This window comes from Tasmannia lanceolata, unplaced genomic scaffold (assembly GCF_043159265.1).
Source record: "Tasmannia lanceolata isolate RefF3 unplaced genomic scaffold, GAP_Taslan_0.1 ptg000037l, whole genome shotgun sequence".
NCBI classification, from domain to species: Eukaryota; Viridiplantae; Streptophyta; class Magnoliopsida; order Canellales; family Winteraceae; genus Tasmannia; species Tasmannia lanceolata.
In genome coordinates this window covers 58,604,577-58,632,479 of record NW_027518714.1, presented here as the reverse complement: position 1 = coordinate 58,632,479, position 27,903 = coordinate 58,604,577, and the positions used below count along the sequence as shown (strand labels likewise).

At 38.0% G+C, this 27,903-nt stretch overlaps 2 protein-coding genes across 2 annotated transcripts; one reads left to right on the top strand and one right to left on the bottom strand.

Annotated features, from left to right (window-relative positions):
* The first annotated feature begins 1,382 nt into the window (after nucleotides 1-1,382).
* Nucleotides 1,383-12,578, top strand: ASY1 (DNA-binding HORMA family protein). The gene is made up of 22 exons (XM_077372527.1): nucleotides 1,383-1,431; nucleotides 1,531-1,587; nucleotides 2,532-2,628; nucleotides 2,721-2,789; nucleotides 2,916-3,008; nucleotides 4,391-4,514; nucleotides 4,605-4,674; nucleotides 4,778-4,819; nucleotides 6,067-6,195; nucleotides 6,291-6,407; nucleotides 7,707-7,749; nucleotides 7,819-7,845; nucleotides 8,516-8,643; nucleotides 8,810-8,862; nucleotides 8,943-9,051; nucleotides 9,126-9,239; nucleotides 9,316-9,466; nucleotides 9,634-9,713; nucleotides 9,879-9,942; nucleotides 10,501-10,673; nucleotides 10,911-11,048; nucleotides 12,303-12,578. The coding sequence occupies exons 1-22, from the start codon at nucleotides 1,429-1,431 to the stop codon at nucleotides 12,348-12,350; spliced, it is 1,929 nt and encodes a 642-aa protein (XP_077228642.1). The 5' UTR covers nucleotides 1,383-1,428; the 3' UTR covers nucleotides 12,351-12,578.
* Nucleotides 12,579-20,963: 8,385 nt separating this feature from the next.
* Nucleotides 20,964-23,062, bottom strand: LOC143860744 (F-box protein At1g67340-like). The gene is made up of 3 exons (XM_077371557.1): nucleotides 22,764-23,062; nucleotides 22,284-22,446; nucleotides 20,964-21,911 (listed from the first exon to the last, which is right to left on the bottom strand). Exons 1-3 carry the CDS (start codon nucleotides 22,997-22,999, stop codon nucleotides 21,153-21,155), a joined length of 1,158 nt encoding a protein of 385 aa, XP_077227672.1. The 5' UTR covers nucleotides 23,000-23,062; the 3' UTR covers nucleotides 20,964-21,152.
* Between the last annotated feature and the right edge of the window lie 4,841 nt (nucleotides 23,063-27,903).

The following is a 27,903-nucleotide window of genomic DNA, read 5'->3' as shown; positions in this document are numbered from 1 at the left end:
GAATGATTTTATGGGGGTGCAACCCATTCACGATATGGTTCAATAAATGGACGGTTTGGATCAACCTACGGAGTGGGTTGTACAGTACTTTTTGAAAAAATACACACCATCTAAAATTCTCCTATTTTTATACCAACAAAATCGGACCTAATAAGATATTTTTAAGTCGATCTTGTTTGCAAATTGGCCATTACGATTTTTGCACCTGTTATGAATGGTGCTAAATAACTGCTAATCCATGCTAAGGTCCCACTATTTGCAATCGAGACCGTTGATCTCAAAAACATGTATGTGTAGTGGGCCCCATGTATGCCATTATCCCAATGTTTGCAAAACGGTGCCATTAGGCCTTGTTGGGCAAAAATTCATGTGCCTGAGTTTGATAAATCAATTTTGAGTCCAAAACGGCTTATTGGACTCAAAAGTAAACCCAATATTGAGTCCGATTATCATATTTTTGACTCAAAATCAATTCTCAAAATCCAAAACAAAGGAGTAGGGGTGTAAACGAGCCGAGCCGAGCCGAGCCGAGCCGAGCTTGGCCAGGCTCGGCCAGGCTCACGAGCGGTTCGCGAGCCTTACCGAGCTCGGGTTATATTATGTTCACACCCCTTATCTTCCCTGGACAGCCCTACTAGTATAATTTGACTACTTTTTTTACACTATGGGGGATGGTCCTAGTAACAAATGGAGTTCCAAAAATGAAGTGACATATTTTGCCCCCCCCCTTTCACTCCCTGGACAACCCTTTTAATGTATAAATTAATATATAATATATATATATATATATATATATATATATTTAAATATATTAAATTCTTAATGACCTTTAACGAGCCGAGCCTGGCCTAAATTAGGCTCGGCTCGTTAAGCTTAACAAGCCTGGTGAGCCGGCTCGGCTCGGCTCGTTAAGGATTCGAGCCGAGCTAGAGTGAGCCTCCGATCCCGAGCCAAAATTGACACCCTTACAAAGGAGGTCTAAGGATTGGTAAGTAGTGTAGCTGGGGTGCACCTTAGCAGTCATGGGCAAAAGATACTTAAAAGAAAAAGAAGGGCCCATTTCAAATGATAGAGAGTGTGGGCCCACAAGCTAATTTTAACATAGGCTAACAAAATAATCCTCACTATATTGAAGGGTGTTTTCCTGACCTTTGATTTTTAGTAGCCTTGAATGAGTGAATGGGATCTCAGTTCTACGTGGACTAGGGTCCACCACCCACTCGGTGGTAAGTGGTCCCCATTCCCCACAACTATGAAAGCTACGGCTTAATGTTGCCCCCCACACAATGGAGGGCATTTATGTCATTTCAGCCGATTCATAGCGTTTTTTCAGGGCTATAAATTGGCGCCCAATCCCGCGATCTACTACAGTTTTAAAAAAATTCAGTTCAAGCTCCAGCGCTCTGTTTTTTTTCAGAAACCGAAAAAATGGTGAGCTGCGAAAAATCTATCTAAGTTTTCTCATTCCTTCGTCTTTTACTGCATTAATTTATTCTTGTTTTCAATTTCTCGCTTATTTGCTTCGTCTAGGTTGTAGCACAGAAAGTGAAGGAGGCTGAAATAACCGAACAGGATTCCCTACTGCTGGTAAACATACTCCTGGATTTTTCAATTTATTCAAGGAATTTCTCTTTTATTAGATCCTTTAGCATTTACTGATTTCTTTGATCGTTGAATTTCAATTAGAAGCTTGTTTTCTGCATGATTTTCTGTGGATCTTTTTAGATTTGTGTTTATTTGATTGATTTATGACTGTTTCCTTTAGATCGGAAACATGTACTAGTTTAAACGCTCATTTTCTGTTTGAATTTCGATATATGACAGCTTTTTTGCGGTGATTTAGTTAAAAAAACTCTCTGATTCCTCATAACTTCACCAGATCTTAGCCTTAAATACCGATTACAGCTGTTTATGTTTGTTGATTGTAATTTTAGGCCAAATTTTCTACACATCCTTTCTCAGATCGGTTTTCTAAAAATTTCATCAGATCTGAAGCTTATACAGATTTTAAGAGATTTCTGTTTATGAAAATCGAATGTGAAGCTCTGCCTACGGTAATCTCTATTGAATATTCGTGATTGCCATTATCCAATCAATTTCCGGAAATTTTCATCAGATCTGAAGTTTATAACGATTTAATCGATTTGAGAAGCTGTCTTTTTGTAATTTCAGTAGAATCATCGTAGATTATCTGTAGTGGATTTTTTTTCCGAGAACTTTGATCAGATCTGTAGTTTATATCTGTATAGATGACCTGCGATGCAAAAAAAAAAAATGTGTAGATGACCTCTATTCGGTAAATCTCAGTTACAGAGTCACTTTTACTGTAATTTCATCTCACGAAGTCACAGATTTATGTATATTTGATTGATTTCTGAAATAGAAGAAAAATTCTCGATCCCTGCATTTTCTCACCAGTTGTGAAACCTGCGACAGAGTAGTGTAAAATCGACTGATGAGCTGGTTTCCTGTTTAGATTTATTGGAAATAATTGTTCATTAGCGTTTTTCTGAGGTTTATGTGATGAACAGACGAGGAACCTGCTTAGGATCGCGATATTCAATATCAGCTATATCAGAGGTCTTTTTCCAGAGAATTACTTCAACGATAAATCGGTCCCTGCCTTAGGTGAGCTTTTCGTTTATTAAAATTCCTTGCGTTTTCCTCTACAAAAAATGAATATCGTAAGGAATTTTCTTGAGTTTTGTGATGGATGACAGAGATGAAGATCAAGAAGCTGATGCCTATGGACGCAGAATCTCGAAGGTTGATTGACTGGATGGAGAAAGGTATTTGAGATCGTTCAACTGATCAATGGATGGTTTTCTCTGTGCTTGAGATTTTTATGCTTGGATTCGGGTGAAAATTGCTCATCATCGCCGCCCCCCCCCCCCCCCCCCCCCCCCCTCTTTTAGGTGTTTACGACGCGTTACAAAAAAAGTACCTGAAAACGCTGTTGTTCTGCGTCTGTGAAGCAATCGAAGGTCCAATGATCGAGGAGTATTCTTGTAAGTTTATGCCCACTTCTCGGCATTCTGTTATGAAACATGTACGAGGATTGAGGCCCACACTAGGGGTGTAATCGGATCGAATTCAGAGCGGATATGGCTATATCCGAATTCGATTACAGTATACACTATCCGAATCCGAATCCGACGGATATTTAATATCTATTACCGAATTCGTATCCGTCGGATATTGTTCGAATTCGGATATTATCCGTATCCGTTTATCCGTTAAATTCGAATATTTTATTGCAGCATTTTATCTTTTTTCTCCTACTTACTCGAATGAATTTTCCAAACCCTAAAACTAGACCTCTACATTCTCTTCACAAAATTAACTCTCAAACCCTAAAATATATGAGATCCTCTTCTTCCTTTTAAAACAAAGGCACAGAGAGAGAGGGAGGCGATGGGGGTGGATGATAGTGTTGGTAGTGGTCTTTGGGTTTTTCCTTTTTTTTTGGTATACGATGGAATGGGTTTGGATTATTTTGATGCAATGAGTCTGGGCTATTTTTGTCATTATTTTATTTTTTCTAAAAAGAAAATTCACTTTTCTTATAGAAACAAAAGATAGTGTGTCATTACTAGAAATAAATATTAATGACATTATTAAAAATAAATAAAAAGGATTTACTTCTCGGATTCGGATGTTAAACGGATCGGATATATCATTTATCAGATTCGCATCCGCTAAGAGCCGGATATCTCATAAACGGATTCGGATAATATCCGCTTGAAACGCATTCGGATAATATTCGCTTTAAACGGATTCGGATGCGGACGGTAATTGAATTTCCGAATATCCATTTACACCCCTAGCCCACACAATCTCTCTGGGTCCCACTGCTATAATAAGCTGAAAGCACTTTTTCCTTTTTGTAGTCCCCCACTTTCTTTTAAACTTTTGTCTCATTGGCTAAAGATGTTGAATTGAGCATGGTTTTAAATTTTGGTTTCTGCTAAAATTTTGGACTTATTAGAAACCGAAATTTCGGGTTGGTATTAGATCTCAAAACGATTTTTTGGGACAAAATTTTGACCGAAATTATGTAAAATTTTGGTCAAAAATTTGTCCCAAAAAATTATGTAAAATTTCGGTAATTTCTTTTTGAAATTCTTTAACGGAATAAAATTTTATTATTTTAACACAAATTTCGACCAAATTTCCAAAATTTCAAACGAAATTTGGTAAATTTCGAGAATTTTGGTTTCGGTAGGTTTGGGTTTCGGCGTTTGGGTTTCGGTCCTCACCGAAATCCTAAGTCGAAATTTAAAACCAAGGAAATGAGAAGAGATGATATTTAGTTTATGAAGGAGGGTGTAGCATAGATAATCTACAACCAAAAGCAAAATAATTGAGCATAGGAGAAATGTATTTGCAGTCTCTTTCAGTTATTCCAGTTCCGACAGCGAAGAGGTGTCCATGAACATCAATCGCATCGGAAACAAAAAACAAGGAGCCACATTCAAGTCTAACACCATGGATATCACTCCAAATCAGATGAGGTATATTTCCTTGTAGTGACTTGCTGCAGATGAAACTAGTGTTGCTGTTCTTTTATTTTTTTTCCAATTTTGACATATCTGTATTTTCAGGAGTTCTGCTTGTAAAATGGTTCGCACATTGGTTCAGTTGATGAGGACCCTCGATGGCATGCCAGAAGAGGTAAAACACTAAAACTTGAAAAAAAATGTTACAAATTTCTACAGGTTGAGCTTTATTTCCAGCTACAATTGAATAAAATGCTTAAAACACGTTTTTTTGGCAGCGGACTGTTATAATGAAGCTCCTGTACTACGACGATGTGACGGTATTATAACTTCCTACCTTTCCATTTTCATCTGTTGGTAACATATTTCCACTTGCTTGGAAAATGAGGGGAAAAAGATGAATTTGGTACCTAAACACACCCCTTTCCAAAGACAGACCGACCAGCCCATTCATAAACTTTTAAAATTTTTGGCTGAGAACAAAATTTTCACTGACTTTATTTGCACGGGCGTTTAATGTCTAAATGCAAAAGCTAATTTGTACTTCAATTTTAGCTTCAAGTGTTCTGCTATAGCAGTTTATAAAGGTTTTGTGGGATGTGTGGCTGTATAAACCTGTAAATGGCCCGCAGGCTGATACAAACCGTCCATTTGTTGTCCCACAACCTAATTAGGTTGTGCCCTAAATTTTTTTTTCATTGGATGATCCTAACCCTCCGATCTATAGAGGGACTGCGAACAAATGGACGGTTTGGATCATCCTATGGTGTTGGCTGTATTGTACTTTTTAAAAATACTGGTTTTTATAATGCCAGACATCATATAAAATCTTGCAGTTTAGAAAGAGATTGTTATGAAGTGGTGAGCATGGTTTTAAAATCTGGGAGTTTAAATTTGGACTGAAATTTCAGATTTTGGCCAGGACCGAGATTTAAAACAGAAACCAAAATTAAAAAAGGGAAATGATTTCAGCGCTCCAATGTTTTGATAAACATGCGCTCTACTTGTCAGTCATGTAGTATTCTTGTCAGTCATGTAGTATTCAAAGGGCTTTAAGAGCTTTTTCAGAACAGTAATATTCCTCTGACGGCCTTTTAAATACTACACGATAAAAAAGTGGAGCACATGTTTATCAAAACATTGCAGTGCAGAAATCATTTCCCTCTAAAAATTTCTGCCGAAATTATAAGATTTTCATCGAAATTGAAATTGCCACCAAAATTTTGTTTTGTTTTCGGCTTCACCTAAAGTGAAACAGAAATTTCAATCCTTGGTGGTGCGTGCTCAGGGTAATATAGTGAAGCGTGCCTGTACTGTATTTATAGGTTGTGCGTTCACACTGTAATATTGATGCATGAGCATCCAAAGAGCCACTACACTTCATTTTCCTTTTGTCTTTCTCATATAATGATATGAATACTAATTGTGGGGCGTCCTATTAAACGAAGTGGGTCATTTATAATCTCCTTTGTATATTTTGCCATTACTGGCGTACATCTGCTTTAGCGCATGCAGTCAAAGGGTACTGTATTACTAACGACAAAAGAACTTTTGAGTGATCTTTCAGCCAGCAGATTACGAGCCTCCATTCTTTAGAAGCTGCACCGAACAAGAAGCTAGCAATCCCTGGACAAAAAATCCTTTAAAAATGGAGGTGGGTAACGTCAACAGCAAGCATTTCGTATTGGCTCTGAAGGTAAGCGATGGGAACTTCTGTTTCCAATCTATAAGCGACGGGAGCTTTGGCTTGTGTTTTTCATCGTTTTGTGTTTGACGATGTTACTTCTGCAGGTTAAGAGCGTTCTTGATCCCTGTGAGGACGAGAATGATGATGCTATAGAAGACGATGATGTCAGTTTGGGAGCGGATTCGTTACAACGAGATGATTCTTCCTCCACTGATAGCGAGGTAAGATGTCGAATAAACCTTGTTAACTTACCAACTTCTCCAAAAGCTTAAGCGAGAAGGGAGTTATTTATCTTTTACACTTTAAAACTCCCTCGCACTTGTGGCCCACTTGGCAAACACATGGCACATGTGGTCTCACTTTGGGCCGACCATTGCATATGAATTTTTGCTATCCGAGAGGTTTGAACTCGAGACCTTTGTCTCTGATATCAACTTAACGTACGCTTAAGCTGTTGGAGAAAAGCGTTATTTATCTTTTATACTTCAACAAACCTTAAAGAACAAAGAAAGATACAATTGGAAACCCCAATAGTCTAGGCTCTGTTCACTTGTCTTCTTGAGAAAGGAAAGGAGAAGAAAGTAAGCCAAATTTTTCCGTGATTGGACATGATTTGACATTTTCCGCCGTTCACTTGTTTTCTCAGGAAAGCGGAATTACATAGGTGGAAAATATAAATAATGACGTGGAAAACCAACTTTCTTGCACTTTCCCTCTAAATTTTCTCACCAAAAGGATGGGAAAATCACTTTCCTGAGAAAACCACTTTGCCTGCATACTTTCTTTTTCTTTCTCGGCCAAGTGAACAACGAAATTTTCTCACAAAAGGAATTTTCTCACAGTTTCTTTTCCTTTCTTTTCCAGTGTTCCACGTCAGATTATTTTCCTTTCTTTTCTTTTCCTGCAGCTAGAGCCTAAGAGTTCGAATTTCTAGAAGGCAAAACAAGATTGAAAAAACAAAATTTTCAGTTCCGAACAGTAAGAACCGCAGTCTTGTCATCCCAAGAGGAATGAATTGTGAGATAGGGACATCAAAGTAGGCCCACTTGATCCAGCCTCACCTCTAGAAAAACCCAAGATAGGAACATTGATAAGGTTCACCAATAGGGACATTGCAGTGAACTCTGATGAGATTCACGTATTGCTAGTAAACCGGATCATTTTCTCTCATTCTTTTAATGTACCCACTTTCTTGTTAAGTGAAACATGTTAAAGTATAAAAGATAAATAACGCCTTTCTCCAAAAGTTTAAGCTTGTGGAGCTATTAGTTGTTTAACATGGTATCAGAGCTAAAGGTATCGAGTTCAAACCTCCCTGATAGCAAAAATCCACATGTGATGGTCGGCCCAAAGTGGGACTACATGTGCCACGTGTTTGCCAAGTGGGCCACACGTGCGGGGGAGTGTTAAAGTATAAAAGATAAATAACGCCTTTCTCTAAAAGCTTAAGCTTGTGGAGCTATTGGTTGTTTAACAAAACATAGAGGAAGATAACAAAGGTTCCTTGCAACGCTTCTCAGGTTCACCATTCACCTGAAGATCAATACGTTGTGGCACCCATAGGTAATTTTCTTTTCTTTATCCCAGCGACAGTTTGTTTACAGGGAGTAATTAAATAAATCTTCTGGACAGGTAAAGATAACGGCATGGCTCATGAAGGTAAGTTTCAGTTTACTAAGAGGAAAAAAAATTTCCAGATGTTATTTTGTTACTCCAGGCCATGGTTTTAAACTTCGACCGAAATCCGAAATCCGAAATCCGAAATTTGATATTTCGCGAAATACCAGATTTTTCGGTAATTTCAGTCCGAAATTTCAAGAAAATGGCATTTAAAAATAATAAAAATAAATGTTACAAAATTTCGGCTGGAATATCTGTCCGAAATTTCAGAATTTTAGTCCGAAATTTGGAAGCTTAATACCAAATTTCGTCGGATTTCGGTGGGGTCCGAAATAGGTACCGAAACTGAAATTTAAAACCTTGATCCAGGCCCTGTTTGAACTTTCTTGGAAAAGTTTGGAAACAAAAAATATTTCTAAAATTTCCTAATTGTTTTACACAATAAAAAAGATAACTTGAACTAATCCCATTCAATTTCAAACATTATTTAGAGGGACCTTCTATTTAGGAATGATATCCCTCTAAATTAACCATAATCATATTATTTCCTTCTAAATCGTAGAAAGAAAAACTTATCTCGGGAAATGTTTTTCCATCAGAAATATTTTTCTTGCATTCCAAACAGGTTAAATGTTTTTTCCTGTGAAAATGGAATAATAGCTGGTGTTTCTGTTCAATGTTTTGAATTTGGGTTTCTTTTCTTTGACAGATGATGATACTCAAGACCCTGAGGAGGACGAAGAAAAGCTGGCTCGTGTAAGGGACTGGATTGCTTCTCGGCATACCGACACTCTTGATCTTGCTGACGTTCTTTCAGATTTCCCAGACATATCTGTGGTAAGATTTCCCAGACATATCTGTGGTAAAGATGACCATTAACCCAAGTAGCCTTTGGGATTCATTCTATAAAACTATAATCATTTTTTTTTGTTTTCATTTTATGGCCTTTTGAATACATACTATTTTCGCAGCAATGTATTTAACTATTAGTAATTATTTGCAGGCATTAACTGAAGGTAATCGGAGAACGAGACAATTCGTTAATTGCAGTAACTGGTTTTGTTACATCTAATCAACCGAAGAAAATATCGACGATCCACACTCTTTTTTTTTCCTTCTACAACATGAATTTCAAGTATTTTTTTTCCTTTTTATGATTTGCTTTCAGATATCATGGACAAACTTACCAAAGAAGAGCTTCTATCAAGAGCTGGAAGGGATACATACACCATAAACAGGAGAAAGGTGTGCTAAATCACATCTCTCTGTTCTTTCATTCCGCTAATTCAAATTCCATTATTCACTAACAATAGCTACAGCATCAGAAAATCGATCTCGACGCATCAATTGTGAAGAAAGAGGCTGATTTGCAAGACAACTTTCGTGTCGAAAAATCCACCAAGAATATCGACGAGGATTTCATGTACATGAAGGTAAATTAAGGTGCACTACACCATATGTCCTGCATGAACTGTCTACGAGTATGAAATGATTGAACCTTGGATGCAGGCTCTGTATTATGCACTTCCCATGGAATATGTGTCGGTAGCGAAACTACAGAGCAAGATGGAAGGGGAAGCTAACGTGAATACTGTTCGGAAGCTGATAGATAAGATGGCGCAGGAAGGATTTGTAGAGGGCATTAGCAATAGAAGACTAGGTAAGTGTAATGAATGTAAAATAAATTCATGGATTAGTCTCACTTCAGGAAATGAGTGAATTTAATCTATCGGAAGGCGAAAGTCATTTTGAAAAGTTAACGTTAACCTTCAATTATTCCTGGGATGCGTTTGAAAATCGATTATTATTTTTTGTTTTGTCCTGCAGGTAAAAGGGTCATTCACTCTGATTCAACTGACAGGAAGCTTACGGAAGTCAAGAAAGCCTTATTAGACAACAAAATCTCGGTAATACATAATTTCTTTCAATGTGAACAATAGGCACGCGTTAGAGAGAGTACATCTTTGCTTTCAATATGAACAGCAGCACGCTTGAGTGAAAGAGAGAGATATGTGATTATCTATTTTGTATTTATCTGTTAAATTCTACATAAAATCTCCACTTTTGACCAGGGAACGGAGATCAACAGCAACGGACTGCACAGCAAAGCCAACGTTTTGGACTTTCCCGCAATGGGTATGTGACAAATCACCCGTATGACTTTCATCAATTGCTCTAAAATCTAAGCAAAATGAGCGATTATACAGTGCATACAGCAATTATTCAGTGTACGCTTGCCCGGACATGATCATTTATGGCTTATATGGGTCCACACTGCTGTCTGCACTCTCTGCTTAGATGGGTCCACACTGCTCTGCCATCTAAGGTCCTGTTCGTTTGGGATTATGATAAGCAATGGTGAGCCCTCGGAGGCTCGGACTGATTATTGGAGTCAAAATGAATGTAATTTGAGTCCAATAATCGGGATGGGGGCTCACCATCGGTTGTCATAATCCCAAACGAACAGCGCCTAATTGTGAATGAACAGTGGTGACGATTGTATATACACAAGTTTTGGTGTATATACGTACACACAAATCAATACATTAGAAAATGATGTTTTCAGCCTCTCCTGTCTGGATTTCATTTTTAGGAAAAGACAAACAAGAGGAGTGGAAATATAATCTATCAAATAGGCGTGTTTTCTTTTCTCTATCTTTAAACATAATTTACTGAGAGTCTTCTGAACACTAGAAAGCAACTACAAGAACACGTCCACTTGCGGTGGTCTATACTCCATTGGGTCAGATCTTACCCGCACACGTGGGAAATCAAACACGTGCCAGAACGAATCCATTCGCAGCGAGCAAACGTCGTGGACGAAGACACGGGAGAAGGGCAACAACACCCCCACGAGCAAAGCCCAGGTTAGTTTTAATAACCAACACTCTCTGCTTTTATTCCCTTTCTATTTCTACTCTCCAGCAGCCTAATGTACTTTTGAATTTGATAGCATTCCTCCTCATGAAACGTGTATTATTCCTTCAAATTCTCACACGTAAACTACATGTTAAAGAAATAAGCACACCATATGTTGCATATTAGAAAAACGGTTTAGATACGGATTAATGCCGTACGTGTTTTTTTTTTTTTTGTTCCTTCAGCCAGCGGTGTCTCGAGAGAGCTGTGTAGCTCGAAACGAGCAGGAGGGAGCAAACGGTAGGATCCCTCAGGGCGAAGATGCGGACGCTACCATGTGTAGTCGCTCCACGCAGGATAAGAAGTCAAGAAAAGCGAGCACGGTACGTTCCCACCTATCAACCATCTCATTTTCCGTTTTTTAGACCTCCACTTTCTTATTTGATGGTGTTTGTTTTCTTACTGGGTTGGATTGAGATATGAACCCGATTTAATTTCAAGTTGGATAAGGGTTGAGGCCTCAGGCAATCCAGCCTAACCTGAACCCGACCCATCTCCTAATTTTATTGTGATTTTCAACAGGGAAATGATTTAAGCGCCCAAGTGTTTTGATAAACATGTGCTCTACTTGTTTGTCAGTGGAACGCATGTTTATCAAAACACTATGGCGCAGATATCATTTCCCTTTTCAAAATATTTGGAATAAGTTCTTTTATATAAAGGGATTTGCTAGCGTCCATCGCAGAAGGCATTTCGCGGATGGTCTGTTGCATCTGACAGCAGCTACAGACAATGCTTGAAAATCCCTTATATTTTATTATTATTATTATTTTAATCCAGGCCAGACTCAACCCGACCTTGAATACACTGGTTAGAATGGATTAGGGTTCAGAGATTAAGAGACAGGTTGGGTTTAGGTTAACCCTCCTATACCGGAGGCTTGAGTTGGGTTGGATTACGGTTGAAGGAATGCTAGTTTAGTTGGGTTGGGTTAGGGTTGGCCTCAACATGACCCCTACTTGGCTTGTTTCGTGATCAATTGGTAAACAAAATTTCTTCAACAATTTACTCCTCGTTAGTTGGAAAATGGGCGTAAATTTTGCTTTTATGCCTGTTTTAGGTAACTTTTCTATGTATTGATACACCCATGGGAAATTTGGTAATAGGTGAAGCTCTTCAGTCTATGAAGGGGGGCTTAGCTTGTTTTTCGCTTTCTAGACGATGATGGGAACTTCGGATCAAGTGAAAAGTAGCTGTATGGTGGTACACTTGTATTTTTCAAGGGAAAATACTGGCGTGGGAATATTGGTGGGGTCCAGTGGCCCTAACTATTCATCTATTAAGGCTTACCACATACTAGAGATCTCCTATATAGGGCAATCAAAACCCCTTCATCTATTAGGCCTTACCACATACTACTATACTAGAGGTCTCCTACATAGGGCAATCCTAGCCCTCCTATTTGTGGAGATTTTCCACTTTTATTTTCTATTTCCAGCATAAAACTGACTGCATTCTCTCATAGTCTCATGTTGCTTGCTTAAAAAAAGGGGGGGAAATGCTGAAATGTAGATTTAACTTGTACGGTTGAAATGTAGATTTAGCTTTTATGGTTTGATTTTTGACCCTTGTGGCAGGTTAAGGAGCCTATCCTTCAGTCATTGAAGCGCCAGAAAGCTCTGTGAAAACGGGAAAGCAAATGGCTAATCCAAAAGTAATGGTGGACTCAATTTACCTTCTCTACAGGAAAAATCATTTGAAACCCTAGTGGTTGCCCACTAATTGAAACCCTCTGATCATTGTAAACATGTTACATGTTCCTTGATGGGATTCTACATCCAAATCATTATATCTTGTGCATTAAGTCTGGTTACCGTGATATGGTGTCATTAAAGGTAGTAGACACCGACGTGGGGGGATTATGAACATGTCTCAATGGGCTATGGGCTACAGTAGAGATCAGATTGGGCTTGATCTTCTACTCTCTCTGACTGACCTGATCTTTGATGGTAAAGATCTTATACTCAGAAAGCAGCAGAGACCAACTTAAAATATTTATATATAGAGAACTTTTAGAGTCTCAACCATAATAGAACTCTAATTATCTTAATCAATTTAACAAACTACTAATCAATTGAACTTGGAGGTACACTAATTGTCCATGTCTCAATAAGGATGAGATGATTAACTATATAACCCTTAATGATCACTTTGGTCAGTGAGTAACTTCAATAGTTGCATAGACCCACCATCAAATGTCACCAAACCTAGCATCGAGTTGGCATCAAGACCTTCTGGGGAATGTCATTCGGATGCTTGGAGCCACATAAAAACTAGAATTAGGGTTGTGATGATTCAATACATCAAACTGGGAAGTTATTTATTATCACTCCTAACTACTTAGATCAACCACTAAATACACCTCATATTAATTATTGACAGTGGGTCCAGACCAATTTAAAAATCATAGGGATAAGGGGCATTTTCGCAATTTATTATCCGTGCACCCTATCTCGTAGAAAGTGACCAAAATACCCTCATCTTTCATTCACCCATACCTCATAGGGATAGGGCCATTTTCATTGAGATGAGGGTTTTTTTGATAAATTTTTATGAAATAGGGGTCTTTGTTCATTTTTATGGGATAATGTATTTTAGTCATTTTTGAAAGATAAGAACATAGGTCCCATTTTTCATATAGGGGTATTTTGCCCATTTTGTGTGTATTAAGGTTGGTCCGATTGTGGTGAGTGACCCGATTGGGCACCCATACCGTTGTCTCCTTCAAGGGCACCTTTTACTTTATCATTGCTCTAGATAATTTAGATATTGTACAACATGGAATTAACAAACAACAAACATAAATAATTCCATGATTTAAAATAAAGGTGACAAACAAAAGATAAAACTATTTCAGGATAAGCCATTGATTTCAATAGGTAATTTGGGACAAAATCTTATTCAAGGTTAGATTATCCTGCAATCAAATAACCTCTAAGTGGACCATTTACTAATTAGCTGTACTAATTATCTATAACTTCTTCATAAACACGAATTTTCTTCTATGATTTTTTTATGTAGCTATCCTTTAATAAAGATAACTCAACACTGGTGTAACGAATTCTCATATGTTTTTTTATAATTATAATGATACGACTCTGTTCTCTCTCAAGCTAAGGTAATTTTGGCTGAAATTCTGTAAAGGAATAAAAAATTAATATTTAATCTTAAATTTTGCCAAAATTTCAACCGAAATTCGGTACGTTTCGGGAATATCAGTTTCAGAACGTTTCGGTTTCGGTGTTGACCGAAATCCAAAATATTGGTTTCGGTTGAAATTTAAAACCTTGGTTATGAGTGATTTTATGATGGAAACTAGATAAGGAGATCATCTTGTCCAGAGAAGAGGTCCTTAACTATTAAACAAAAATGTCTGGATATATTTTATCTTAGTTTCAAGTTACCTTAGTTTGTAGTTTTATCCAAGGATCTGGAACGCTATAAGAAAGGGAATCATCCTTGCCAGTGAGCATTTCCTTTTAGTTTCTTATTCTCCATAATTGCATTAGTGGTTGTTCGTCTTTATTACTATTTGACGGAATGTCTAGTGCTTGATTGTCGCACTTTGCCTTTTTGTATTCATTTTGTGTTAGGCCTACATATTTTAACTTTACGCCTTGTGCTTCTTTAAAGTCCAATAAGGGTGTGTTTGGCGTACCGTTTGAAATAGTGTTTAAAACGCTGTTTTGCAAAACGGTGTTTTGCCAAACGGCGTTTTCATGTTTGGTTGGCCAGATCAAAACGGTGTTTTAAACGGCAAACAGAGGTATTGTGTGTTTGGTTGCAAATATCCCAAAACGGAGTTTTAGTGGTAAAATGACCAAAAAGGGCATTGTTTGGTTGGCTTCAATGTAACTCAACTACTCTCTCATTAGGCCCAATATTAAAAGGTCATTAGGATCTCATTCAAACACTATTAAAAGTAAACATCATTGCCAAAAAAAAAAATGGCTATACCTTTGGGGTTCTTCTCCTTCTTCTTCTTAACGGCCGGATTTGACGAACGAGTGGAGGCGTTGAAGCAGTGAGGCGGACGAGTGGGTTTGTAACTTTGCAAAGTAGATGAAGAAAGTAAGAAACTAGGGTTTCTTTTAATTTTTTTGTCTTTAAAAAATCAAAATTAAGAGATCATATAATGATATCAGCAGCCCCTTGTTTTGAATTAAATATTAACAATTTAACAAATTTGTATCCTCAAGAATGATATTAACACCCCAACTTTTTTGGTATTTGACGTAACGCATAAAGTCGCATGCATATATGTAAAAATGGGTTTTGGTGAGGTCAAATACGTAAAAACCCGCAGCCCAAAAACTCCGTTCAAAACGGCGTTTTGCAAACGGACCTCCCCCCCTCCGTTTGCAAAACGCCGTTTTGAGGGTTCAAAACGGTGTTTCAAACGGTGGCTGCACACCCAAACACTCCCAAACGGCCGTTTGGCCCCAAAACGGTGTTTCAAACGCCAAACGGTGTTTTAAACTGTACGCCAAACATGCACTAAGAGCCCAAGGAAGAAGTCGGTTCTTCTCTTCTTTTCAACCCTAGGGATGAACTGATTACACCCCTGCATTGAATTTTTGGAATCAAACAAAAATCCACATTGGCACACAAAATTTTGAGGAAAAAGAAGCATATAGAACTATAGAAGAAAAAAAATAGAAATGAAAGTGGTGGCATGAAGCTCTATTAGAGGTGGCATGAAGCTCTATTAGAGGCCATAAAAAAGATATAAACTGAGAAATGTCGATTACATGAGGTAAATTTACAATTGAGTTTTCAGTTCATGCGATGATTTCCTGGCATCTTCCTCGCTGGACACTGATCAACATGACGTTCAAGCTGAGATCTTAACATCTAGGCGTCGAAAAACAGAAAGGAAGAGTCCCATTGTTGCATTTCCCTTCGACCCATGGTAGTAAACCCTTCATCTTCACTATGTGATATACCACAATGCTGAAGCAAGTGATCTGAAAACAGTTGTACAAGCAATACACCTTTTAGCGACGGAAAAGATTGGTGTCCCTAAAGGCATTCGCAATGGAATTTTGATGGAAAAATGGCGGCCGAAAATAGCTAACACTGATTATTTTTATTTAAACAAAGAAGAAAATAATCGGATCATTAAGAAAGGAATATAATCGCTGCTAAAATTAGGCCGTTGCTAGTGAAATTAGTTTCCACAAAAGAAAGATCTATCGCTAAAGCCAATTGTAGCTTGACAAAAAAAAATTTGAGGTTGTCATAGATATGTAATAGCGATGGATCAATAACCACGGTTTATTTTTCCGTTGACATTAAGCAGTTTTTCTGATAGCATGTGATTTTAAGGATGACCATCTATGAAGATAATCCATTGTTTATTTCTTTGAAAGCTACTCTATGTCAAGACTTCAAAACCCATCTCAAACACTTAAATCAAATGTGGAACACAACTACCAATCAACCCAGGCTAACTCATGTTAGATGTCATCTGAAGCAGCTTTCTTGGCTTTTAAAAGACTCACCCTGAAACCGAAGAAAGCTAGTATGTTTTCCTACTCTTACAAATCCGTGAATTAATCAACACCGACCCACATCACACAATTTACTCTCCAAGCACCTATTCTTAGTTTTAACCAGCCAACAAATATCACCCAAAATTGAGTTTTGCTATGCTTATTAAGTGAAGACATTTTCAGATATAGGTTTCAAACCTTAGCCTCTTCATGAAGTGATTACAGAACTGAACCATAACTTTCTTTAGTTCCTTAAGACTTCCATCTTTGCCAAAGAAAATAATGGTCTAAATCATATAGGCACATAAATGTTACGAACCCAAATCAATTTGCAACGTGATTGATCTTCTTAGAGGGAAGTTCAACATATTGACCCTCTTGGAGGGAAGGGTCGGTCCTCTTTCAAGTTCAAAGACACAATTTATGTGATAAATTTCCACATTCCCCTGGAAAAAAAAAGACTACTTACATGTTATTTATGAAAAATAGAAAACTCACTTACCATTTCCTCTAAAACTACGACCCAACCCAATCTACATATTGTAATCCTTATCTGTAAGACTCCTTGCCATACCAAACAAATAGAAAGCAAAGTCCAAAACGTGTAAAAGCACAAAATAATTTATTCCGCACTAAGTGGAGCCCATCTAGGCATGCAACATTCCACCCACCTTAAAATCAATCTTGTCCTCAAGCTTGGAGATTAAGCATGGCCAATTGTTAAGGAGTTTGAGGAGATCTTCTTCTCTTCACTTTTTTTTTTCTTTCTCACTCATTTCATCATCTCTGTGTCTTGTAATTAGTACCATTTTGCATGTCATAATTAAGAGTTGAGGCAACTCTATTTTCGAATTGACCTCATTGTGTTGTTCACTAAAGCTCTTTTGCCATGCTTTTTTCTGAAATGATTGAGATTTTGATGCGTGGATAGTTGTGTATGAGGATCTTTTTTATTGCATTAGACGTTTTGAGAGGTATGAGAGATTTTTCCAACCATAGATGTCATTTCTTTTATATATTTTTTCGTTTCTTTTATATATTTTTTTCTTTCTTCTATTTGTTTTTTCTCCGTTCTTCTTTTCTCCCCTTTTTTTTGTTTAGTTGATTCTTTTTCACTGTGCAAGCCTTCTAAAGTGCTCCCGTTGAACTCTTCACTTAGCTTCTTTAGACATGTAGGTACTTCTAATTTCATTTCAACGAAAGTATCACATTGGTGAACTCATAGAAGATAGGTGCATTTTGATCTCTCTCATTGTCTTCTCCCATTGATCAATTGTTCCCCCAATTTTCTTCTACACGAAATGGGATCGTGCTTCTCTAATACCAATTGCTACATACCTAAATCAATTCAGTACGTGATTGATCTTCTTAGAGCGAAGATCAGCCTCTTAACAGACTTCGAGGGAAGGGTTAATCCTCCTTCGTGTGTAAAGACATAATTTCCGAGATACATTTCTTTATTCCCTTTAAAAAAAGGCTACTTGTATGTTATTTTTCGAGATAGAAACCTCACTTGCCACTCCCTCTAAAACTCCTACTCAAGCCAATCTAGATATTGTAACCCTTATCTCTAAGACTCCCACCCATACCAAACAACTAGAAAGCAAAGTCTAAAAATTATATAAAAAAAATCAAATTAATTTATTCCACTCTAAGTGTGACCCATCTAGGTACGTAAAATTAAATGTTCAAAATAATCCCTTCTTGAGGCTGTGTTTCTTTCAACGTAAAATGGGCTTAAACCAAATTTTTCGCCCATTTCTGAAATTTCGTGTAAAACTTGTTTACGCCTATGTTTTGTGGAAAGGAACAAACCCCCAAGGAAAAACATGTGTCAATGGAAACAATCTCAAACACAGCTCCTTTCAATTCTGATTCTTGCTGATTCTTTCCCGAACTAGCGAAGAGATATTGGTGGAATTGCCACATATGAAATTGAGAACAACTTTTGTAAAGAAATACCCTACTAATTTCTCAAGATGTGGTGGGAAACAAGCTCTACGCCAAGAAACCATCCACTGTAATTGATTTTTTTTTTCACAGAAAGCAAATATAAGATAACAAATTAAGTTTTTCTCTAAGATTCAAACTACCTGTCCCGAATTCAAGCTGAAGAAGGACTATCAAAGGTTGTATCTTCGTCTAAAGATGGCACGACGGGGTCCTCCACATAATGTTAGCTTGATTCATCATGTTTGGTTAGTCAGAGCCGCAGGAAAGAACCTTAGCCCTTTCCAATCTCCTTTGATTGGCCGTCTAAGTGGCGGGTCCCTTCAATTGCTCATTAACTGGCAGGGTCCCTTCTATTCCCTCGTCACACATGGTGGGCCCCTTCAATTCGTTGTCAACGTGGAGGGACCCACTAGATGAAAGGTGCACTATGTTTTGAGAATTTTAAAAAATTTAAGCACTTAGGGGTGGTGGTTTTGTCTAATAATATATTAATGTTTACATTTATCATGTTACATTTGTGGAGACATGAAGTTGAAGGATATGCAAAGTAAATGAAGAATATGGGAATTGGTTGTTGCTCCTTCATTGTTTTGTTTATCAACCTTTTTTGACTCGATTCATCAACAAGATAATCATCACAACCAAAATCTAACTAATCTCCAATCATCCCATGTTAGGTCTTTCTATTTTCAAAATTGGCACATGAATTCAGGTGCAACTGTTGGGGCCCACATATTCAAAGGTGGGGCTCCACCTGAATCAATGTTTTCCAAGCAAAACACAACTTAGTCCTCCCCCCATTGTTTTTATATGGCGGCATGTCAACAAATTCGGAGAAGGATTCTTCACTTGACTCCAGCATTACAGAAAGAGAAATCTGGCATTAGGTTCCGAGGAAAAACACATAGGGGTAGTGCTCAGCATTCTTCACTTGGGTTCATCGGACTCCTATTGTTTTTCTTATCTTTTGTGTTTATGTGATAGGGGTCGTGCTTTGCATGCTTGAATATAATATCTTTGTTTTTATTTAATAAACCGTTAGGGGTCCCGCCAAACCCTAGCTTACCTACGAAAGAAATTAAATGGAGAAAATTGCCAAAATCAATTTCCTGCTTCAAGAGGAGGTATTTCTGATTCTGCCTCGGTTGGAATGAAACTTTTTCTAGATTAAATTAAATTATAATTATAATTGAGAAAACGGTTTCTACACACAAGTGTAGATAAGTTATCTACACTAGCTTAAAATACAGTAGAAGGCATATTGTTTGGGTGATCCAAACCATTCATTTGATTGGCTCTCACAAAGATAGAGTGTCCACAAAAAATCAGCTCCATAGGATCATCCCAACCCTAAGATTTGTGGAGGTAAAATGGACGTGTATAAACCTTCACAAATCTGTCCATCTTTTGCCTCCACGGTTCGAAGGGTTACGATGATCCTATGGAGCTGATTTTTTGTGAACACCCTGTCTATGTGAGGGCCAATTAAATGAATGGTTTGGATCACCCAAACAATGTGAGCCTCCACTGCATTTTAAGCTAGTGTGTAGATAACTTATCTACACTTGTGTGTAGAAACCGTTTTCTCATCATAATTATAAATTATTTTTTGCTTTTGGTTTATAAGGGAATCAGAATTCGGAAAAAGATGCGGAATCCGATTCCTGATTACTATAATCCACTCTCAAATTGGAATTTTAAGGCACCCAAAAGTAGTAAAAAGGTTGTGATAAATTCATAAAGAAGTTAACCTCGGATTCCTCCTTTACTCCCACCACTCTTTTTATCTCCCAAATTAGAATTTTGACTAACCAAAAAGTTGTAAAAAGGCAGTCATAATTCATAAAGAAATTAACCTCGGATTCCTCCTTTTACTACTTTCTTTCTCTTCTTAATATCAAAACGTTCTTTGCCAACTAAGAAATCCCTTCTCCCATCTTACAATTAACTTAACCCCAACGCAAAGCTAATTAGCTGCCACTCACATACCATTTTAACCATCTATTTAATAAGACACAGACACCTAAAACTTTCACAACCCCTATTTTGGTATGCACACCCCCACAACCCTTTGTCATTTTTCTGAGAGAGAGAGAGAGAGAGGGCATCCAATGTTGTCATTTGTTACTTTAACACACTCTAATCTAGTGCATGCGTGCCACGTGTAGATAATCCGAACCTTACACGTGTCATTTGAGGACAGGGAATAACCCAAAAACTCTATCCCGGTTCGATTTATCTTCATTCTCCACAATGAATATGAACCGTTGATGTAATTTTCCATTTCAACCTTGATCTTGTTATTTGCTACCATCGCATGCACACACGTATCATATGTAAAGCATTAGCTTGCCCCCAAAGGGCAGTGATAAATCGACTCCCAAATGGATAAATTGACTCCCCATGTGTCTATCTCTCTCCTCTTTCTCTCTCTAACCTAGAGGAGAGAGAAAGACACATGTGGAGTCGATTTATCACTCCCCGCTCCCAAAACCAAAAGAAACTCCAAAAGAAGCGACAACAGCCTAACGGGAAAAAAAAATCTAAAAATTACAAAGCAAAGGAGTGCTATTACTGAAACAAGAGAGTGTGGTTTTCAATTCACTTCAAAATTACAGGTAGAAAGAAAAAGAGGTTCGCTGCCAGTCTGGTAGACGGCATGGAAATGCAGAGTGTGTTACAGCTTACAGGGCGGTCGTTATCACAGCCACCCTTTCTCAAAAAAACATCCTTCTGCTAAAACCCTTTCCCAAGAACCCCTCCCCCCAAATAAAATTAAAAAAAAAAATAGAAGAAAAAAAAAAAAAAAACTTTATTTGAAATTAATTAAACCCGCCGTTTCCGGTTTCCACTTTCCTAATTCTCTACAAAGTACACAAAAAAGGCTCTCAGTTATTTTCCTAAATAAACTACACACACACAAAAAAAAAAAAACTCTAATCTCTTCAGTTTAAACTTTAAACGCCGTTACTGTTACCGTTACCGTTCGAGTTGCTGAACGACGGAGTCATCCTCATCCACGTCAGATAGCATTCCATCCTCCACGTCATCTTCGTCCACGTCAGCATCGTCCGCGTCATCGACCCACTGTTCAATGGGTGCGCACTCGACCTTATGCCTGAGCTTCCAATCAAGAGCCTGACACGCTCGTGAGCAATAGTTCACTGCCCCGCACACGGAACACCTACGAAACTCGTGCCTTCGTGTCTCGGGCCTTCCGCAGCCCGAATGGGAACAGAGCCTTAGGCCCGAGCCCGGATCCGACCCGGCCCGAGACCCGAACCACTCCGCCAAAAAACGACTCGCGGGGTGCGCCTCTCCCGCAGGCAGGTTGCAGCCGAAATCACTCAGCAGCGGACAGAAGGTCCCGCTGACGTGGCAGAGCGGAGGTTGGGGATGGTGCCACGTCATCAGTGGGCCAGTTGTGGAGAGTACGGAGGCGAGTTCTCGGGCGTTGGCTTGGACGAGGAATCGGCGCCCCTCGGCGATGTTTTGGCGGACTCCGTACCCGTCTTGAAGGCAGTGGCCGAGTTCTCGAAGGGCGTCCACGTTGCCAAGGAACGCGGCTCGCGCGCTGAGGGCGAACCCGGCTCGGAGGTTTTTGTCGTTTTTCGTTCCCCCGCTTCCGTTGAACTGAATCACGGCCAGCGAGTATAGAGCCGCGGCGTGTGAGCCGATCGCGGCTCGAGCCATCAGTGCCGCGCCGCTCGCTCGGCTCTCCAGGCAGTAGAATCGGATCTGCGCCAAAAGAATCCGATTTTTTAGACAATCTTCTTCCGTGATTTCTTTATATTCATTTTTTCGAAGATTTTAATTACTGTTCGGAATGCATCATAGGATGATCCAAACCGTCCATCTGATGAAATACAACGTAAATAGGTTGTGCCCTGAGAATAATTTCTAATAGGATGATCCTAGCCCTCTGATCTTACGAGGCTTACCTAATATGCAGTTCCTCTATAGATCAGAAGGATGATCCTCACATAGACGGTTTGGATCATCCTATAGTGTGGTTCGTACAGTACTGTAAGGGCTTACAGCATATAAAAACTCCATTTTTTCACACACACACACACACAGAGAGAGAGAGAGAGAGAGAGAGAGACTGACCATGCCAAGAGTATAACAGGCTTCAATGTTTCCGGCATCAGCAAAGAGTTTCAGGCACCGGTGGGAGGATTCCGACCAGTTTTTGGCTTTAACGGCAAAGGATTTAGGAGATGCTTTAGACAATACAATAGGATGGAGGCCTAATCCTTTTAATCTCTTGCATCTGTGTTTCAACAACAGAAAAGACAAAATCTTTAGTTCCAGATAGAGAGAACCTAGGTTTAGAACTTTCCGATCACAAGAAAGAAAAAACAAATTTTCTAAATTTAGAAGATGAAAATCCGCTGCAAAAGAATCAGAACAATTTTAATTTTTTTTTTTAAAACGATAAGAATCGCTAATGATCTGTTTTCTTTTTCATTTTTTTTTTTTTGAATTTCTATCGCCTATAATCTGTTTTCAGAACAATGCTCTATGCAATCTTAGCAGGAGAAAAAAAGAAAAGACATGAAAAGGAAAAAGGAGATATAGAAGATGTACGTCATGAGAACGTTGATGAAATCAGAAGGAGATCCAGCCGTAGAACTGAGCTTGCAGAGGATAAAGACGATAAGATCGTCCGGTAATTCCTCAAAGAAATCGGATATTCCGGCGGTTTCACTCTCCGTTCTCGTCCTTTTCCGGCCGATATTTTCTTCTCCGACGAACTCCCTTCTCTTCATCTCTCCCTCTCTCAGTGGGATTTTAGGGTATGAAAATCCTCTCCTCGTTCTCATCGCATCAACAAAAAAACTCTCTCTCTCTCTCTCTCTCTCTCTCTCTAACAAGAAGCTTAGAAGAACAAGAACGACATAAATAAGAAAAAAGAACACCTTCTCTTGCTCGACATTTTTACCTTTTTACACTCGTCTTATCGTTAAAATAACAGTCAAACTGCGTTGACGAACCGTTCGTCGCCCCTCTCTCTTTACAATTTCCTCTTTTCGGGCCTTTTTCTATCTGTAAAGGGAAAATGGGGTTCTCAGATATTGTTTAGAAAGTGGTTAATTTCTTGCTTGGCCAAACTAACTATGGTTATGTTCTGTGGTTAAGCAACAGAAAAGACCCCTCTATTCTCATACCTCTTTTTTCCCAAAATACCCCTCTATTCTCATTTTTTAGATGTGGGTCCCATCTTATACTTTGTTTTTAATCGGACGGTCCTGATAACCAACTAATTTCTCTTCATCTCCAACCTTTAAGAAAAAACTCCAACTTTTGAAGCCTTATTTAAACCTATTAAAAAATTTAAAAAAAAATTAAGCACCCATTAGATTATAGATTAACACTTATAATATTCCTAAAAATTCCAAAATCCTGTAGTTAGATTGCAATGTTACAGCTCATATTTTTTTGTCTTTTTAGTAAACATTTCTTAATTGGCATTACGCAATTTAAATTGCATGGCTTAAATAAGAAATCTTACATAGCTTAAATAGAAAACAAATCTACCTTAACTATTAAGAAATATGTCATAATCTGATTAATCATAAACACCTACTTTAACAGTAAAATACCCAATTCAAGATAAATAACATCTGAATCCTTCTAGTAATTAAATTCATGGGATTTTCTTTGCTAACTTTTACTCTCTCTATTTTTTATTTTGCAAATAGTAGGTGATAATAGAAATGGAATTGATATCCTAACAGCATTCTTCTATTTATTTTTTCTCTTTTTTTTTTCAAAATTTAGCGACTTCCCATATATGTTTTTAATAAAATGGAAAGCGCCGCCGCCTTGTTAGGGGAAAAAATTACCGCCATCCAATAAGTTCATGACACGTGGCCTCCACACTGAACTGAAGGGAAGTGAACTGGCCTATTTACGGCGAGGTTAAAAATGGTCATTTCATCTCCAATATTAGTAATTCTGAGTAAAGAAGAAAGTGCCTTGGAAACCGACTTATTAGGGAAGTCGACCAATCAGGAAAGACTCCAACATGGGCAAGTATTCCAAAATGCCTAAGACTCCGACTCTATAAAAGGACCCCTGCACTCAAAGTTGCGCATCTAACAACTAAAGCGCCGGGATTTCCTATTGTGCCGATTTCTGACTTGAACACAGGAGGGTCTTCCCGGAGTCCAAACTCCGGGACCTTTAATGTTTTCTTTGAGTGCAGGATGGGCATGGATCGAAGTTCAACCCAAGCTCATCCAACTGAAGCGGATTTTGCTAGGAACACGCCTTTATAAAATAAAATTATTTTTATAAAGTCACTTTTACTATCTTGGCTAAAAGACACTTATCGTGCCCCCACTTCTACCTCACTTACATGATCAGATTAGCTAATTCAATCGTAAAACAATAGCCGACCAATGCTATGGAGAACACCTTGATCAGAGGGTCCATTAGCTAATTCAATCGTAAAACAATGTTGGGAACTTAGGGTCTGAATTAACCACAAGTATATCATTCCCATCTACAGTGTAGAAAGAAAAAAAATTCCAACAATAAAATTTCCACCAGAAATGTTTTTCTTCAAATTCAAACAGAGAATCCGATAAATGCCGGCACGGTGTTACGCCGTAGTTTACGAAAAGGAAAAAGAAAAAGACAAAAAAGGAAAGTGCGTCACGACTCACGTCAAAAAGTGACGCTTTAAGTGAGGAAACCAGTAATATTGAGACACGTGGAACCCGCTCTCCCGCAGGGCCTATTAGATACGAACCATTCGTGTGGGACCCACTTTCTGACTTTCTTATCTGTGGGTTTGACGTGTGAGAAAGCTCCTTGACAAACCCCCTCCCTGTCTTGCACTCTTGCCATTTACCAGACAGTGTATATTAACGACAAGAATACTTATAAAATGATATATAATATCGGAAAGGGTTTAGCTAACGAGTGGCCTTAGCTTAGGGCACTGTTAGCCCTAAGCTAAGGCTATTTTCATGCACCCCCACGCTTATATAGTTATATCCTCAAACACATTTATTATGAGCAACGATTGTAATCCAGACTTTATTTCCACAATTACAATTTCATCAAAAGAGGCTTAGTGGTGAAGGGTTTGGTTTTTACAAAAATACCCCCACCATGACAAAATAACAAGAATGATAACGTAAATACCCCTACTTATATCTCATGAAAAGTGACAAAAATACTTATATCTCATAGAAAGTGTTAAATACACCTACCTCTTCGAATATAAAAAAATACTCATATATCATGGAAAATAAAAAGGCCCTATCTCATAGAAAATGATCAAAGTACCACTCACTCATAAAAAATAACAATATACTTATATCTCATAGAAAGAAAAAAAAAAAGAAAAAAAAAGACCCTATCTAATGCAAGAGAATTTATATGGTGGACGGCTCTGCACGTACATGCAACCCGAAAAAAATACTGGTGGCCGCATTTTTTTGGTGATCCAACCATTCATTTTGTTGGGCCCTGACGTAGATAGTGTGGGCCTGTAAAAACTAATTCAGATCTAATTTTATTCTCTAATTCATATCTAATTTTATTCTCTAATAAAATCTTCTTCATAGGATGATACCCTTTGATTTGGGAGGTTTAAAACGGACACCGCAATATTAAAAAAACAACATAGATCTGGGGGTTGGGATCATCCTATGAAAAATGTTTTCTAGGCACACCCCTAACAAATGAAAAAAATACTAGTGCCGACATTGTTTGGGTGATCCAACCATTCATTTGTTGGCCCCTGATGTAGATAGTGTGGGCCCATAAAATCTTCTCCATAGAATGATCTTAACCCTTTGATTTGAGGAAGTTTAAAATGGACACCACAATATAAAAAAAAATGCATAGTTTGGAAGGTTAGGATCATCGATCCTATGAACAAAATACGCTATCTCATAAAAATGACAAAATACACTATCTCATAAAAATGACAAAAATAAACTTATCTCATATAAAATAATAAAATATTTCAATCTCATGGAAAATGAGTTAAGGTACTTTGGCTATTATCTTTTATGAGATAGGAGTATTCTTGTTATTTTCTCATAATGGGGTATTTTTGTAAAAACTAGACCCTCCCCCAATGCACATACCTCTCATGTTGAAATTGTATTTCCGGCATATAAACAACAAATTTAATGTTTCCCTAGATAAATGAAATTGTGGGAAACTGTTTTCTAATAATAAATGTGTTTTGAGGATAAAAGCGTGGGTACATGAAAATAGGTGCTTTAAATGCTCCTTAACGAGTGCCCTTAGCAAAACCCTATTGGAAAACTGTTTATGCACTGAAACACATATAGCTTATCTGCGCTCGAAGCTCAAAAAACAATGTGCGTCCACATTTTTTGGATGATCCAAAGCATTATTTAGATGGTTTAAAGATAATTAGGGTGGGTAGAAAAAATCATCCCCATAAAATCATCCTAACCCTTCCATTTCTGGAGGTTAAGATGGACAGATATAAACCTCCCACAAATCTATCCATTTTTAACCTCTGCAAATGGTATTAGGATGATCCTATGGGGCTGATTTTTTTTCTACACACCCTATCTATGTAAGGCCCCCCCCCCCCCCCCCCGCTCTGTATGGTTGCTGGGTTTTTTTTGTTCCTGGGAGTTATGTAGGAGAAAAAAATACCCAGGGAGATAGGTGGGAAAAAAAGAAGTCCTAGAAGTATCCTGATAAAATAAAAATCCCATGTTTGGTTATGTGGGAGAAAAAAATACCCTAGGAGATATGGTGGGAAAAAAAAAACCTTTGTTTGGTTGCTTGAACTGTTGGGTAGAAAAAAAATCTTCTCAAGCTTATTTTTGGTTCCTGAGTTTATTTTTGTTCCTGGGGTTATCTTGGGATGGGATGAAAAGGAAATCATTACAAAAGTGGGATTAAAAAATTCACCCCACAAGTAATCATTATAAGAGTAGGATTAAAATAAACCTAGTGCTAAAAGGCAACCAAACATGGGATGGGACCAAAATTTAACTTACTCTCCCACAAAACTCCCAGGAACAAAAAAAAACCGGGCAACCAAACAGAGCTAGGGTTTGAGAATGATTCAGTACTTGAGGATAAATTCACCCCCTTTAATGTTTTTCTCTGCCTTCAAAACTTAAAAGGTAACGTTAAAGAGGGGAGGGAGGGAGATTTTATTCGTAAGAAGGAAGGGGGGAATATCAGTCCCCTATTTTTTTAGGTAAATTGAGCACCTTATTGTCTGCTTTCTTAAAAAGAAAATGATATAGTCAATCTTGTTTAGACAACGACACCCTCATTTTATTAAACCCGTCTTTCATTAGCTACTTTTAGGATTTTGTGAGTTGTGCAAAATCTAACCTTCTTTCCTTTTATCTTTTTTTTTTATAGCAAAATCTAACCATTTCCATATAAAAAAACACTTTTCCAGTCTCTAGTGTGTCCAAATTGGGCCTAAAGCAAGGAAAATTCTATTCCATTTCTCAATGAATACATCAATTAGAGATAAAATTTCCAGGCATCCAAACAGTCCCAATAGTTATCTAATTAGGAGTGCGAGAAACAAAGAGAAGGGTGTCATTATTGACAATAGGGGGGCGAGAATATAATTTCCCTCTTGAATTTAGAAAATTTACATGTTGAACACGACAAAAGGCCTTTCCTTCCGAGTTCTAAGTTCTAACCAACCAACAAAAACGAGATCCTTTTTTGTCTTGGCGATGTATTCAATTTACAC

Excerpts from the sequence above, each read along its gene's own strand:
- LOC143860744 (XM_077371557.1), bottom strand. The coding sequence starts at position 22,999 with ATGAGAACGAGGAGAGGATTTTCATACCCTAAAATCCCACTGAGAGAG. Across the intron at positions 22,447-22,763 it reads TTCATCAACGTTCTCATGAC|ATGCAAGAGATTAAAAGGAT; the intron begins GTACATCTTCTA and ends GTTGAAACACAG. Across the intron at positions 21,912-22,283 it reads CCTGTTATACTCTTGGCATG|ATCCGATTCTACTGCCTGGA; the intron begins GTCAGTCTCTCT and ends CTTTTGGCGCAG.
- ASY1 (XM_077372527.1), top strand. Across the intron at positions 3,009-4,390 it reads AATGATCGAGGAGTATTCTT|TCTCTTTCAGTTATTCCAGT; the intron begins GTAAGTTTATGC and ends ATGTATTTGCAG. Across the intron at positions 4,675-4,777 it reads TCGATGGCATGCCAGAAGAG|CGGACTGTTATAATGAAGCT; the intron begins GTAAAACACTAA and ends TTTTTTTGGCAG.